General features: G+C 40.6%; 1 protein-coding gene across 1 annotated transcript in view; it reads left to right on the forward strand.

Annotated features, from left to right (window-relative positions):
• Positions 1-16,649, forward strand: part of uvrag (UV radiation resistance associated gene) — a 92,418-nt gene that overhangs the window by 27,366 nt on the left and 48,403 nt on the right. Inside the window, exons 9-12 of the mRNA XM_037119570.1 lie at positions 4,968-5,052; positions 7,961-8,048; positions 8,344-8,404; positions 11,439-11,604. Coding sequence (XP_036975465.1) covers positions 4,968-5,052; positions 7,961-8,048; positions 8,344-8,404; positions 11,439-11,604 — 400 coding nt within the window. The remainder of the gene's footprint in view (positions 1-4,967; positions 5,053-7,960; positions 8,049-8,343; positions 8,405-11,438; positions 11,605-16,649) is intronic.

Raw genomic sequence — 16,649 nt, forward strand, 5'->3', positions numbered from 1 at the left:
GGTTTGGTTTTGCTGGGGTCACCCTCTTGTCACAATTTCCTCCTGTCTAATTTCCCTCCTTCTACCTTGAGCAGACGACATAAATCAGGTCCGTGAACAGCGTTTATTGTACTTGGTAATGGTAGTTATTCTCACGCTCTGTAACGCAGCCAGGGCTCCTGAGCAATAAATGTCAGTGGTTGGGTTTCTCAAGTGTGAGGAACACAGTTTTTGTGAAGGTATGGTGTGCGGAGGTATTTGTCACCTTAGAGAAAAAGGCCTCATATTGAAGCTATCATCATTAAGGCTCTTTCAGCAGCAGCTCAGCTTTACACATTGACATCATTCAGTGGGCTGCCATCTTGACAGAGAATAGGAGTTGACAGGTACTGCAGCCCAACACTCTGTGTAATGACTAACTAGGATGTCTTTCTACGTTTCTCTCGCTTTTGTTACCCCCCCCCCAATATCCCACTCTGTCTCTATGTCACGGCCAAACATTTTATTTTCAGGACACACAGACTTGGTTTAAAAACAACAATTCATACTTATAATTTAATTTTCAGAAGCCGATCGAATACTGATCAGACTTTTTTATTGTCGACTCTGTTGTCTGTTAGATTTTCATCATTCTAAGCAGCTGTGTTGATTACTGCATGGATAAAACCTCCCATGATAATGATGTCACTACTTGAAATTTAACAGCTAAATGCTAGTTTTTAATACAGTGTAAAATCATTGACACTCTTTAAAGTTTATCAGATTATACACGCCTTTTGAGATTCTCTATGGGGAATTTCTGATAAGTTACCCCATAGCTTCAGTGATCTTTTCTCTGAAGTTGTGACACTTAAGAACAGTAACTAGTGAGTCTACAGAGTAGCAATATTATCGAATGATTAACCAGTCTAGTGTTGTTGCTACTGATCAGATAAATCCACTCTGAGCATCTCTGTGTTAACTGATGTTAATTGATGTTTCATGTCACTGTGAGTGAAACTCTCACATAGATCAGAGTGTCACTTTTACATGAATTAGAGACAGTTCCAGACCTCACCAAGCTCCCTGACTCCCTGATTTATTTTCACATTAAATTTTAGCACCCTAACCAGCAAATGGGACAGCTTGAACCTGGGATGAAAGGATGAGAAGAAGGATGTATGGAGCAGATTCTTCAGAGCTGGGCATTACATGAAAGCAAAGAGTACAATTCATGTCCAAGCAGCCAGTATTTCAATGTGTTTGCATGTCATCACTGACAACAGAGGGATGGCCAATCTGATCTCAGTCTCATACTATCTGTCTTTCTTTCTTACTGAGATAGTCCTGAGTACCTTTATTTTCCTCCTCACTCTGTCTCTGTCGCCGTATCTCTTCTTCCACCCTTATGATTTCAGTTTGAGTAACATGGATGTGAGTGGAAGTATGTGATAAAAAGCAGGCCCTGTGATCCAACTGATGACACGTGGACTGTGATAATCTTAATTGCTCAAAACACACTTTTCTGCCAGCTGCTGGCATTTCAGTGGGACCCATCACATTTCCAAAAAAGGTTATACTTGTTTTGTTTTGTTTTTGTTGGATTTTTCTCAGCACTCTTGCACAATGTCTTTTGTGTGTTAGAGGTTTTTTTTTTTTGTCCATTTCAGATAGAAGAATGCAGACAAACATAAGGGTGGCCTATTGATATGTAAAACTGGAATTGGAATTTCTTGCAAAATTGAAAAAGCATGGGAATCCTCAAGCAATGTGCTGTTTCGTTCCTCTTATCTGGTGTTTCACAACCTGTATTTCAATGCACACAGACCATTAGAGCTTTTACCAATGAAATAATAATGTCTGGTGAAAATTATTGCATTATTCACACCAAACACGGAGCAATTTTTTCTGTGAAATTACATACCTACTAGGGGAGTGCATCTCTCACTTACAAGACATTTTGATATGTATTTAGATACATGGGCAATGATACGATTCAGGGACAATGCTTTGTTTTATGGAGTGATTTGATCTGGTTTGGGTATGATATGATACAATCCGATACAGTCTGATACAATCCCATACAATTCTTTGTTTCTTGTATCCATTCATTTTCTATTACAAATTTGAATCAGCCAATTCTATAAACGTGGCATTGCTTACCTACAAATAGATATTTTGTAAACACCAGGGAATGTATTTTCCTTACTATTATGTATATCTTTATATCTCAATCTGCTTCTGCCTCAGTGTATAAAAAACACGTGTTTTCTCGTGCTAGATCTGAGGAACAACTATGCTGTTGTGTGAAATTCCGTGAGCAGGGTCTTTCTTAGCTCAATCTGTCTGCATTGGACCTCTCTAAACTGGATGTCCCTGCCTGTGTATCCTCTGCTTCCTCGCAATGATCAGTGTATTAAATCAAACCTATGATTAACAATCAGACAAATGTTTACTACTGGTTACAAACTCAAAAGTGAGATTACCTTAACAGTGTGCACTGTGTGGCAACTTTCCGTAGACAGTTAACCGTGTGTGGTATGCTTCAATTCAGTACATAAAGTCAGTAGACAAAGATGGTTAACAGTGTGCAGTAAGACCAGCAATCTGCAAGACATCACTAGTTAATTTTTGAATCTTTTCTCAGGTTCTCAGGTCATTTGATACAGATGCTTTTGGTTGGTGATGCACTGCATCAGAGCTAGTGCCTGAAAGCCTGGCTGAAACTTCACAAAGCTCTGCAAAACATCAGTGCATAGTTTTCCACGCAATAGAATTGTAAAAGCTCTTTTTTATAATTGCTCTCTGTAATATCTAAAAATTACTGTAAGCTGTAAGTAAGGCTACAGAAATATTTTGGAAGCAACAGGAACTGTTAGGTTTGCATTAGTAGATGCTAATTAGGAATTGCATTACAGTGTTGGGACATTTATGACACTACTTATAACACTTGGTGCTTTTTGCTTTCAGCATAAGTAATTCATAAACTAAATCAGAGGTAGAATCAGTTATATTACTACGATCAAAATTGATGCAGCAGAATCAGAGATATCATCTTTTTTCCACATATGTCTCTCTCTTGTCATAGCCTGGTGCCTACATTACTCTCACTTCAGTTCAGTTGTAGGTGGTTTGGTCAAAAGTCTTGGTTGGTTAGGTTAGTCTAGCTTCAAGCTACTAGCTTTTAAGTCTTGATAAGGAGCAGGCTGCCTTCTTATACTAAGTGTGGTAAGCTCACTTCTTCCTCACATGTATAGTCTTCAGCCCAAGCTGACACTGACATCACTTGAGGCAATTTATCAGCCTTTGTACAACTCCATCTGGAGCCACGGTGCTTTTTTTTTTTTTGCTTTTTTTTTTTTTTCACATATGCAGTCGTTTTCTCCAACACATGGAAACACAGTTTGATACGTAAAATCTGTGCATTTACTCTTTAATGTTCTTGTCCTCACCAGCCTCATTCTGCTCTTCCTGGAGGGACATTAGGCCCTGTCAGGAAAGCCTGAATACTAAATTGTCCTCAGGGCATTTTAAGTGGAGGCACCTAATAAGTATACTTATTATTTGACAGAGTTTACCTCTCAGTTCATCTGGCTGTGGAAGAGCAGTGACTTGACACCAGTGTCCTCCTACATGGCCTAGCTCTTTCCCCCTTGTCACAAAGAGTGAGGCCAGCCACCTTGGGGAGAAGCCTCATTACCGCTGTTTATATTAACAGTCTGAGCATGAAGCATTCAGTATGTGATTTTTGGCACGAAGCGCTTCGCTTTGTGGCTCCGCTCTCTCTTCGCCACAGTCGTTTCGCTGCTGCACCTGATGGTCAGTCTCACCTTGCAAGAATTAAGAACCATAAGCTCTAAATTAGGACAAAAATCCAAATGTTTTAATAATCATCGCAAGACGCATACAGTTGTCCTCGTGCCCTTTCCCTCTTCAGCTTTTAACAATGATAGAACGCTAAAAAAGCAAACACTCACTTCTGTTTATACCGAAGTGTCGGGGAAAAATGCAGGAGAAAAATGTGTTGCAAACATGTGGTTTGGTTATTAGGACTCACTGCTTTGCCTTTCCGACTACAATTGCAGTGTTATAATAGTTTCACGGTATACCATCGTGTGAAAATTGAACATTATTGTACCATGCACATTTGCGGTATTGAAGTCTACGCTATTAGCATTATTAAAAAGATATATATTACAAGTTTATATCAGGTTTCATGTCTGTCAGGACATTATATGTTGTGAAATTATAATCAAGGGTTTATTCAAGCAAAAAAAACAACATTCCTTCCTTTCCATTCCTTCAAGGGTCACTGTAACTGATACTAATAAATGTATAATACCATATGCTTTCATACTGGTGATAATTTCTGAGGTGTGAAAATCTCATATTGTTGAAACTCTACTACCCACTTATTCTCAACTTGGAATGTATCTAATAATCGCTTCAAAAAAAGGACCTGTTTGGAACTGAAATAGTTTTTTTGTTTTGACATGTATTTAATAGTCAGACCTCTTGTTAATTACAGTCATGTTGAACCCTACAGTAAGCCACGTCTCTGTTGCATTTGCCTGACACTTGGGTATGTGATGTTTTATAAACACAGATTGGGTTATAGGGTCGTAATATTCTAAATGATACTTTTGCTTCTTTCCTGTTCTATGCTACTCTGTGGTATTCTGCGCTTGCCAATATTGCATTTATACAACTTCCACAGGCTGGATCATCACCGTCACTTCTCTGCCTGATTTTTATTTATTTGCTCTGCTCTGTATTTACAGCGTCTGACAAATCCTGTAATTTGAATACATACGCTGTTTGGTTTTATGTGGTGTCAAAAGGAAATGGTTTTCTGGCCTGATCAAAAGAGCTGTTTGATCTCCCTGAAGTTTAACGGTCGATGGCAGCCGACCAAACACAAGCCCACCTGTCTGTTCAGATGTAGCAGAAGAGAATATACACCTGATAATTTACTCTTTTTTTTTTTTTTTGTTCTTTCTGTCTGCCAGAGGAAGTGTTCTCCACTCAACACGATAGTCTGAAGGAGGAGAAAGAATCCTTAACCAAGCTGCAGAAGGAATGCACTGCCAAGAGGTATGTGTGAACCTATAATTAGCTATTGCTTTATTTCTTCACAGAAAACACACTTTTAAATGCAGTCATCCTCGTCAGCCAGACATTACCCTGAGCCCGCTGAATGATGTTACTCGATGTGAATTGTGATGAGGCTACACCCTTCTCTCTGCCTCCCACCATGCTCTTTAAAAACAAGGGGATGTTTTTGCGGCTGGCACTACCTCTTTATGTGTTCTCGACGGAGGGTTTATGCATTGTGCTTAAAAGCCTGTTGGCCTGTGTTTGCCTTGGCCTGTGGGGAGATGTGTGTGGCGGGCACTGACCCTGGATACAGCTTTGTTTGTCTGAGAGGTACCTGGCAGTCACAGAGGGTAAACCAGAGCCCCAGGAAGGCCAGTACAGGCCAAGAGACCCAGCAAACAGGAAATTAACGCCAACACTTGCACATCTGTCTAACATCCATTGCTTGGAAATATCTGTGTCTTTGTGTTTTTTCATGGAAATGTCTCTTTTTATGGAACTTTTAACATTTTTATCTTAAAGATAGAAGCTCAAACGTTTTGGAATATTATTAGGAATGAATACAAGATAAACTACACATAATCCAATGGTGTGCTTACGATCCTATGTTCGAGCCAAACTTAATGGACTATGGATTCCTCAGAAAAGAACAATTGAAAGACCTTGAATACCTGAGAAAAAAAAAATATTTTTATCGATATCTCCAGATACATTATCATTACGAACATAATATCAAGAATAAAACAGACTTCAGTGACACAATACTGAAAATATTTACAGTTTAAAAAGTCTAAGAAGAGAGTTATCTCTAAACTTTATGAAAAATGAATTCCAACACCACAGAATACATTAAAGAAAAATGGCAGAGCGAGGGTGATCTTTTAATCTCAAGTGAAAGTTGTCTTGATATGTGTCGACTCCAGTGGAAATTTAATGTCTGGCGGGAATTCAGATGGAAATGTTTCATTGGTTTCAGCATAAGACAGAAGGCACATTTTTCTGGAGGGAATTCTAAATGTTAGAGACAATGTGATTCCCAAAAGGCCAAATGCTGGCATATATTTTGGGACTGTTCAGCAAAACCCCTTTGGGTAGAGTTTCACAAAGCACTCAAAAGCATACTTAACACTGACCTTTGCACAAATACTGGAAAAGGGGTACAACTTGCCTGGCTGTGTCAAATGGTTATAAAATCCTCCTATCAGTATCTTTTAAACTGACATGGTCACATTTAACTTGTGTATTTAATCTATTCAAATTTTCTTTGTGCTAAGCTACCTGGCCAATTGCTGTAGACTGATATGAGAGTGCTTTTATTTTAATCTCTAGTGGAATGCAAATGTGCATGTTTCTCAAAATGTAAAACTATTTTCTACTATGTACATTTTGCTGATAATACTTAATCCTGCTGTGCAAATATTATGTCTCTCCCCTCCTTGCACTTTTGCAATTACACAAATGCTGTCGATGTGCTCATGATGCCATAGGCTCTGCCAAACTCCATTGAGCCAGCGCAGCCAGACTCCAGATTTCAAAACTGTACAATACAGAGACATTTATCTGCTGCTTCGTCAGCATTGTGTGGACGTGTTTGTCAAGGGCTCGAATGTAAAAGATGCCCATTTATATGTAAACTGTGCTGTAGATCACAAATGTAGATTATCACAAAGAATTTGATTTGTGAGCATGCATTAAGAAGGGCTGAGTAGGGAAACATGAGTTTGCATGTTTTAGGAAGCATTTTTGAAGCCCTCGCAACACGAGTTTAACCAATTAGATGAGGCAGAGCCTGCTGGACAGATGACTGATTTCAGATCAAACGATCATCACACACCAATCTGTCTCCTCTTACACTTGTACAAAGCAGCTGCACACTGGCAAAGGGAAATGATAAGAGACTGCTGACCACAGGCAAAGCCAAATAGGAAATTTAAGTGAAAAGTGAGGAGCGTGGATGGGAGGGAGCGTCACATTCAATAACCATTTCCCCCCCAAAATCCCTTTTCATCTGCATGAAATGATGGGCTATTACGTATAAGTAGCGTTGTAAGTTTTAGAGAGGACACCCAAAGAGAGAGACTTACTCACACACGCACCGTTCATACGATGCCGAACATCTTTATTGCTCCCACATGAGCAGTCACAGGGATAACTGTGTTTATCCTGTAAGAGTTGTGTAATATTTACTCTTAAAATGCAGGGCTTTTTGAAATGCAGGGGTTGTCGACATTATCAGTAACTAGATTAATCTAACATGCAGAGTCTTATATTTTGTATAGGTCCACCATGACTCTCAGGTATATCCTTAGCTATGTGTTTTACATCCGTGAAAATCCTCTTCAGTTTTCATAGGTCATACTTGTGAATGTCCTCCAGCCTGCTCTGATAATGGATTTGGCCGGGGTTGATAGACCCTGCAAACTAACATTGATCTTCCGATGATGGATGACTGGAAAAATGTTTTTACATTTAGATTGCAGGCGATTCTGCGACGAGTCGCTTAGCTTTCATCCATACAAGGCGTAGAGAAAAGCGGATCGACCTAATCTTCTCCTTAGAGCAACATTAACCTGCCCTCACACATCATTATGCTGCATGAGTGAGCTCTCCTCTGTGCTCCTCACGAATCCTTTCTATTTTCTCTAACTTTAATTACCTGTATGCCTTACAGTGGGTCCCTGTGGAGCCGTAACAAGCCTGGATTATTTCTACAGCTCATTTCCTCTTCCTCCCATCTCTTCCAGCTACACTCTTTGCCCTACGAACTCGTCTCTGCTCTTTCTCTTGTCCCTCCTGTGCCTTACGTATGGCTCCTCAAGTCCTCCGATATCAACTGCAGCTTTTGCCTCTTTTAGCCAGTCGAATACTAATTGTGTAGCCCTTGTGTATGGTTTTGTCTCCCCAGAGAGCAGTTCCTCAAGTCCAACGCCCAGCTTACCTTCCGCTGTCGCCAGCTCCTCTCCGAGCTTTCCTACATTTACCCCATTGATGTGGTGAGTCGAACCTGGTGGCACACAGCAGTACAAAGCAGTGTTGCACCGGCAACTGCAAAGAATTGTCTGCTACAAAAACAAGCCTTTCATAATGCAGAAATAGGGCAGATAGTTGCGTGCCAAAGTTTTTTTTTGTTTGTTGTTTTGAAGATACAATGATGGAATGATTTAATGCAAGTGCCTCCGTCAGTGGCAAAGCCAGAGTTTGATCCTGTGCAGGGTTTCATCTTGTCTGCGTCTATTTCTGCTGACTGATTATCGCATTTAACACGAAACCTCTCCGACAATTCCACAGGCTAATCAGTCCGATTATGTCATCTGCGGAGTGAAGCTGCCAAACTCTGAAGACTTCCAAGGTAATTTATTATGTGCCAGGATAAGCGGTGGTAAGGCATGCTGAACAAGTGTTTAGCCTTAGCTTTAATGCGTGTGGTCACATGTAAAGGTTTGGTGTGGCACAGCAATTAAACATTTTACAATTTGAAGGCTGATGATCTCATAGACGCAGTATCTATTATATCATCCCTTTGGCAACTATAGGTGGCAATTTGGCATCACTGTGCAAAGAGTAATAGTCTTGGCACAGTAACATGCAGTAATTGCTGGTATGTCATTTTATTGCATACAGTGCTTTCAACATTTACATTTTACATTTACATCTATATTTACATTTACATTTGATAATACTATTATCAACAGGAAGTCAATAGTTTTGCTCACTCTTAGTAGCTAAAATCACATCATACACACTTACCAATATGTCTTGCCTCAGATAATGTGCGTGATAGAGGTGGCAGTTCCTATGCACCATCACGCTCCTGTGGCAGAAACTCCTCAAATTGACAGACATGCACTCGCGAACCTTCGTAGGTGTGTTTTTGTATTTATTTATTTCTCATCACCACGAAAATAGTTGTAATGATACAAAGTACTTTTTTTTTATCCATGGGCCAAGTGACTTGTGAATGTTTAATTGTTGTCTGCCACTAACACTTGGATTAGCGTTGCTTTTTGGCTGATGATGGGGAAACAAATCTATCAGCCATCTGGCAGTTGGCTGGTGCTAATTTTGTGTCCTGAATAGATATTACCAAAAAATTGAAAAGTCTGAAAAGTCTCCAGGCTGATCAACACTAAAATAAGGGAGATTAAAGGGAATCTAAAGATTAAAAAAAGACCTTTGGAATCGACTAAGTATGGAAAAAGTTTAGGGCCAGACTTGTGGGCTGAGCAGAGATGGCAGACAGAAATAGGTTGGTTTGCATTCTTCTTTTGCCTCTCTTATTTCCTGTTGGCTGTTGATGGAGGATGCTTTTGTTTCTGGTTTAGTGCCCCAGTGACACGCAGCCACAGAAACCACGTCATTTAATATCAAAGACACAGTTTTAGACAACAGATTGTTGAATAAAAAGGTTTTGTCAGCAGGCAGTTTGAGCCACAAAGCCCTTGTTATCATGGTGGTGTGCTAGGTTAGAGTAAGGGTCACGCTGCATGTGTTGTGATAAATGGGATTTGCTGTCACAGCAAGGGAAACCTGATGACTTCATGACCTCTCAATAGTTCAGATGAATTGAGGGTGGGGTCGGATTGAATGAGTAATGAATGGTTAGCTTCGGTGTGCATACTGAGAACAAACTGGCTACTGTCCACTCAACATTCTCCTGCTGCCCTTCCTCCCAGCTGGTGAGACCCAGCAGACCTCTGAAGCCATAATTCATAAATACGGCTCCCAATCTCCTCCGCTCCCCGCTGTCGCACTCCACCTGTTAACATCTATTAAGAGCACTGTGAAGAGCACAGTTAGTGACAGCCAGCACATTTGTGTTTGCAGCAATCACTTGTTCCCATAAGGTGGAGGCCTGTGTCTGCTTCTGCCTCCCAGTTCTGCGTAGGTGGACACCTAGCAGTGAGTAAACAACTGAGCATGGGCTGTGGCAGAAGATAAAAGGCATAACAGAAAACATCCTAATTCATTTACTGCTAACTACCCTTTCCTGTATGCCCTCCCTCATGGTCTGGTGGCTTGTGGTTTGTGAAATGTAGTCGAACGTCGAGTATCATGCAATCCAGGCAGCCATTAATATTCATCCTCTAACATAACCCCGCAAACCCACGGAGACATCTCGCGGAGACCAGTACAACATACTTTTTAAAGGCAGGATGTAGAAGCATGCTTTTTACCCCTTCATTTTACCCCATCGCTGACCCCTGCTCTTACCCGTGTGAGGTTTGGCCCGAGAGGAAGCCCGATCAAGTCTAGAACTGTCTGGATTTGTGTCAAAGTCAGTTTAAACAGGCCTACAGGGGAGGATGTTCCACATTAGAGACCAGGGTCAGGGTTAGTTGGAGTCCTAATCCAGCTAGAGGTCAAAGTGGAACAGAATGGCACTCTGCTGAGGCCCTTCAGTGCTTTACATTTAACTCAAGCTTTCCTTGTCAGTTCAGCCTGACAAGATATCAGCAGTCTCCACTTGCACCCTTAGGTCTCGTTTATAGATGCATGTCCTCCAGTTGACCTAATATCCTTTTTAGTGCGTAGCAGCATCCAAAAGCACCAGAGGCCAGGAAGCTGTTTACTCCAGGTGCTGTTGTTGCTATGGACTTAAAAATTACAGGAGGCGTAATGACACAAAGCAGGCTTTCTGTGTTATGTTAAAAAAACATGCAGTGTGAGCCAAGGAGTCTACCACTCACCATTGCCATAGTCTATTATTTCAAAGCGTGGAGATAAAAACCATGGGGACTTGAAGTCTTTGCCTCAAGCAGCGTCCTGCTGCTGTTAGAGAATGTGAAACCACTTAAAGTGTTGTCTTGAAACCATTTCTCGTACTCGAAGCGAGTGTCTTTCCCCGTCAGAAACGTTCACAAAGGCATCCAGTTTTCCATGGTTCTATGCGATGCTTTTGCTTCTCAAGCACATGTCTGAAAAAAAAAAAAAAAAAATGGTCATCCCACTGTAGCCAATGTTTGCTGCTGTGGTACGCTGTGTGTTGTGCCACATTTTGTATTACTTTCCAAACATTCTTCCACATGAATGCAATTGCTCGTCTTCCTGTGGATTCTTGGTTACCAAGATATCTTTGGTCAGATGTTTAGACATTTCTGTTTGGATTCATGAGTGGTTTATGTGAACTCTATTTATCTTCATATGTAAGAGAATGCCGAGTGTGTGCTTAAAAGTTCTTGATGTGATAAAATACTTACCGTACTTTCGGGCGATACTGCTCTTTTGAATTTAATTAGCATTACGCTTACAGGCTTTGATGTGTTGATGTCATCACCTTTAAAGCCTGTTGGTTGATTAACAAATACAATATTTTCTTGTCAGCTCAGCACAGCTCTATTGAATGTGTAATTACTGGAACCTCTTTTTGACTCTGTGTCCTGCAGCAAAGGATGATGGGAGCGTGGCAGTTGCCCTGGGTTACACATCGCACCTGGTCCTGATGATCTCGTGCTTCCTGCAGGTCCCTCTTAGGTATCCAGTGATTCACAAGGGTTCACGCTCCTCCATAAAGGACACCATCACTGACAGACTCACTGAAAAGGAGAGAGAGTAAGTAAGACTCAGTACTTGACATGGAAACAGACGGAACATTTAATAAAACGAGTGCATATTTATTCCATTTGTATTGAACAGTCATTCAAATTAAATGTTGCGTCTGGAGCCTGGCTGATACTCAATTTTTGGGTCTGGTCCCAGTTGTTTTCCCTCCTTTGTTTATGTCTCGAGATCTGTTGAAGAAAGGGTTTTGCCATCACAAGCCTTTTTTTTTTCAGGAGAGAAATTATTCTTTTTTGTAAGTGAAACAGTGTAACTGTTTTTTTTCTTTTTCAGGGGGAAAACAACTTTTTTCCCCACTTGGTTTCAAACAAGAAGGCATTTAGTTTTTTATACATGGCGGCGAAGTAAATTCTCGCAAACACGTTTTCACATGTTTTTACGGGTGTTCACAGATGAAAAAAAATGATGGACTTAGAAAGATTATACTTGCAAAACTGTGTTTTTTCTCCAGTTTATCAAGTCATAAATGCAGGAGAGAAAACAGTTTAGGTCAGACTTGGAAAATGGATCAGCGGAATGAAACAAACCAAAAAAATCCTCACTAGGAAGTAGAGATATCTGATATCGGTGCATTGGCTGATACACACACTGTTTTGCAATGATCCCTCAAATGTGGTTCTGGAAAAGACACCCCTTGAGTGATGGAGAATAATTCTGCCTGTGATATGTTTGGTTAGATATGATGTGATGTGATGAGTCACGCAGGGAGTTATTTTTTTTAGAAAAACGTCCTCTTCACATTGCTGTCATGTAAACAGGGTTATTATGAGTAACTGACAGTTTATCCATGTAAGGGGATCTAAGAGACACGCACACAGCGTTTTTTTCAACAGTGGCTGTTTTATTTTTATACACAGAGGCAAGGTTGTAGAGCAACTGAATGTGACTTAACGCCTGATTTTAGCTTGAGCATGCCCCCTTTCACAGATTCAAACAATATGTGAATGTGACACAGTGTCATAAACTGATTTAAAAAAGTTATTTTAGAGTTAATTTTGCGTAAAAGAAAAATACTGCCGCGCCTTTTTATATTTACTTTTATTAACAGTTGCACAAACAGTGAAGTTATTTTGCAAATCATTAGAAAACAAAACTTGAATGAATAAATGATTTGTGATGGTTCATGACAATAGATGGTGAAAACATGGCAATGGGATTTTTTGTGGCAAAGGAAAAGACGAGCCACATTTTCCATGTGAAAATGATTTTATTTATTCCGCGTTTCATCCATAAATCTGCAGTCTGTTTCCCTTTTCTACTTTTCCCTCATCGCTGTCAAACAAAATCAGTATATACTGATTTGCTTTTATAAATCCTCCCAAAACATCTTCTGAGTCTTTACTTGCTGATTGAGGAATGCTAAAATTAGTTTTATGTTTGCGCAGTAGTGTTGTCTTTAAAAGAATTTCCATTAGTAATTATAAAATTAATGTTTTTCTTTTTCTCTGATTTTTCCTTTTGGACTCTGCTTGCACATTCTTAACCCATTCAATTCCATCGTCTGCGCAACTGGCTTTTTTTTTCACTTCAGCTATTTTGTAAACTGCTACCTGTTACGTAGTTGTATTTGTTGAAAATACACCATTGTACTCAGAAAAAGGTAATGCTAGAAACATAATGTAGAATCATTGAACCAGTTTAAATAATCTCTGGTGAAGAATAACTCTTGAGGAAAGGGACATTAATCAGACATCTCAGCTGGTGCTCATTTCCTGCAACAGTCAAAATACAAGTGTTTAAATTTCTTACACAAGAAAGTATGGCAAAACCTACAATACCTTGAATGTATACATTTTTTTAATCACTGCGTACTAATTTAACTGTTCTTTTATTTCTACCAAGTTAAATACACGTTAGTATGCGCCACATCGGATAACTCCTGCGATATTGTAGTAAATAAATTGCCAGCCTTGTTATACTCTGATTCTCTTTGAGGCTATATATATATGCATCCTTTTGGAAAGCAGAACTCAAGAGGGATTATTTTTATTTGTCCTCCTCACACCCGTCAGCTGCATCTCACTCTGTATCCTGTCTTCCATTAGCTGGTGGTAGCTGCAGTATTCTGTGTAAGCGAAAACAGATACATTGCGAGGGCATTTAGATTGGATTTGAATAGAATATCACGGTGCTCTTGTGTGAACTCACTGCACTCACCCCATTTCTTCCAGGGCTAAAAATAAATGTCTGGCCCTAAAAGTTTCCAAATACATTATTTTGGAAACTGCTTTCTCACCCAGAACCTTCAACCATTAATTTAATTTGATCCAGGGCCGTGGTATTACTTCTGTTTTTGAGCGTACTGCAAGGAACTTTTAACTGCTTATGAAACAGTCCTAATTTAATCCTGATCCCTCTATGTAACAAGACCATCAGTGAGAAGATCGGCAATTTGTGTACAATTATTATAGTCATTCTTGATGCCTGTCAGTAAGACAGAGTTCAACTTACCTGCGTCAGAGAAGTCATAAAATTAAATCTAAGGCGGAGTGCTGAGGATGAATTGAGGAGTCTCCTGAGCAAAGAAGCTGTTTACAGAAGAAAAGTTTACTATGCCATCTTATGTTCGCAGGGGCAGTCGGAATTAATGGAAAATCTTCTTAGTAGTACTTGTTTAAGCGCAAACAATTCTGACGTCTTTAAAGTCACTGCCACCAGAGATACCTGCATCCATAATCTGAGAAACGCTGGTATATCACCCAAAGATTTTCAGTGCGTAGCAAGAGCCAAAAAAAGTGCATTCTTATTTATTGCATTGTCTCGGTGGTGTTGTCTAACTTCGAAGACTAAATGCAGATAGATGTATTAAACAATCAGAATGGGCCTGTTGCATTGCTGATGAATCTCAGTATGTATAGTGGGTTGTGCAAAAAAATGCACATCTGCCCCCCATTTCCACCACGACCACAGCTTAGCTTGGGCAGAGGGCGCTTTCTTCTTAAGCTGATTTGTTTTGCCCATAGTAACAAGTTCCCGTTTCTTTCAATTTACTCAAGTGTTCAAAGAATCCAAGATGAAGCCCTGCTGAGCCTGTAAATCGCAGTGCCCATTTAGTGCCAGCGTCTCTATCACACCTCAGGGCTGTAACCACTTTGCTTCCTATCTTCACGGCGTTATATAATTGTTGAAATTTTGAATCAAGAGCTATTCATGATTGAAAATACTATGTTGACATAGAAGGAAGCAAATGATAAGTTTGAGAATCTAACTTCACCTGGGGCTTTGTCAGAGCTGTTTGTGTATGTCAGGCACTGTGCAGACACTGTAATTACAGCAAGGGCCAATGTAATGAAATTATTATTTGTATATGTTATGGTCCTGTAGCTACGCATCAAGTCATAATAAAAAAACAAAAAAACACCACTGCGATGCGATAATTGACACTTGCTGAGGTATGCTTCGTACTTGATATTGACGTTCCGCACATGCAAGCCCTCCTTCAATGAGTACAGGGGGGGGAGTGATGATGAGGATGCTATAATCAGCAGTGTTACTAATAGCCCTGGATGTGGGTGAAGGTGTGCTAGAGTGAATAGTCTGGGTTGGTTCAAAGCCACGAGAGGATGAAAGTCCAGAGTCGTGCTTGCACCCGTAACACACAAACTGCGCATCAAGCTAACATTTCTGCTTTTCTGTACATTCACAGCAGAATTTTTCAGTCCATGTCTGTTTTATTTTAAAAAGATATTTATCAAAAGATTTTTCTGGAGTGTTTATTGGTGGTAATCCGAACAAATATGGGCTTTTTCGGATGCACCCGTGGGCCTTGTTTGTGTGAAATGTGTTTTGAGAGATTGCTGTGTTTGTCAGGCGGCTGTAAAGAAGCGATTTCGGGGTGGTTGAAACTTGAAGGAGACTCATTATGGTGAATTATTTAAATTGCTCGGAGAAGAGATGCAGGCCACATGGTGACGTCAAATCGGGTCACTTTAACAGGACTGCAAACAGGCCCACTATTCTTTGGGTTCTATTCTGACATTTCAGTAACATTTGCCAACCATGAGTGTAATCCTATAGGGGTCACCAACTTCTGTGTCTTCATGTTGCACTCAGTCAAACACAAGGGACTTAATTTTCCTGGTAGAGGCACATGGGAATGTTGTGTTGATAAGCCTGACACTTTCACACCCATGTGTCATCAATAAGCTGGGAGAAAGTGTGTGAGTTTATCAGACGCTACAATGATTGAGCGGCCATCTGTTTGTGTGGGTGATTGTCTCATGACAACAGCTGGACGGGCTCACTGGGAGCAACTTTACCCATTTCCAGTCCCACCACGCAGGATATTTATACCAGCGTCCAGCAGCAAAAAATAAACTTGTCGCAGGATGTGTCGCTGTTGAGCACACGCAACTATCAAGCGTCGCCCTTAGGTGTCCCTGAGTGAGGCCAAACTCCCCAGCAGACGTCCACCCCTCCCTCCACATGTTTATGACCTCCGAGGTCCCATTGGGCTGCAGGCACACGGCAAAATGATGTGTGGGTAGACGGAAAGCAACCAGGCGAGCTCTGAAAGTGAACAAAAAAGGGGTGATTAAAGTGTCGGAAAGAGGCAGCCAGTGGTGATAAGTGAGGTGGCATGGGATCAGTTCCTCAGAGAGTGGTGGGATTACCAGGCAGTCGGTCAAGTATAATGGCGTGCGCTTAGGAACCTTATGTTGTTTTAGTTGCATGTTGGACTGTAGGCCCCTGTTAAATGGTTATCGTTCTGACCTCACTTTTGAGATGTGAGGAGTCTTTGAGCTCTGTTTAGATGACTCCCTGCACCCGTGAAGAGAAAAGCATTACATCCGCCTTCTGTGGCACGCTAGTAAAGTTGACAGGTTTACCACGTAGTGAGTCCTTGGGACCCACAGGTGATCACTTGAGTGGGTCCAAAGGAAATTCAGTGGGTCCCCCCAAAAAATTGTGATTTCAAAATGTTCTCTAGGACTATGTGCGGGGTGCATACTTTAACTGTCTCTGACTGTGTGGAAGTGGAACTTATGATAAAGAAAGGCATTAAAAGGTGAGTCTGGAGCCGCACATAAAACACA

This window comes from Acanthopagrus latus, chromosome 13 (assembly GCF_904848185.1).
Source record: "Acanthopagrus latus isolate v.2019 chromosome 13, fAcaLat1.1, whole genome shotgun sequence".
Lineage (NCBI taxonomy): Eukaryota > Metazoa > Chordata > Actinopteri > Spariformes > Sparidae > Acanthopagrus > Acanthopagrus latus.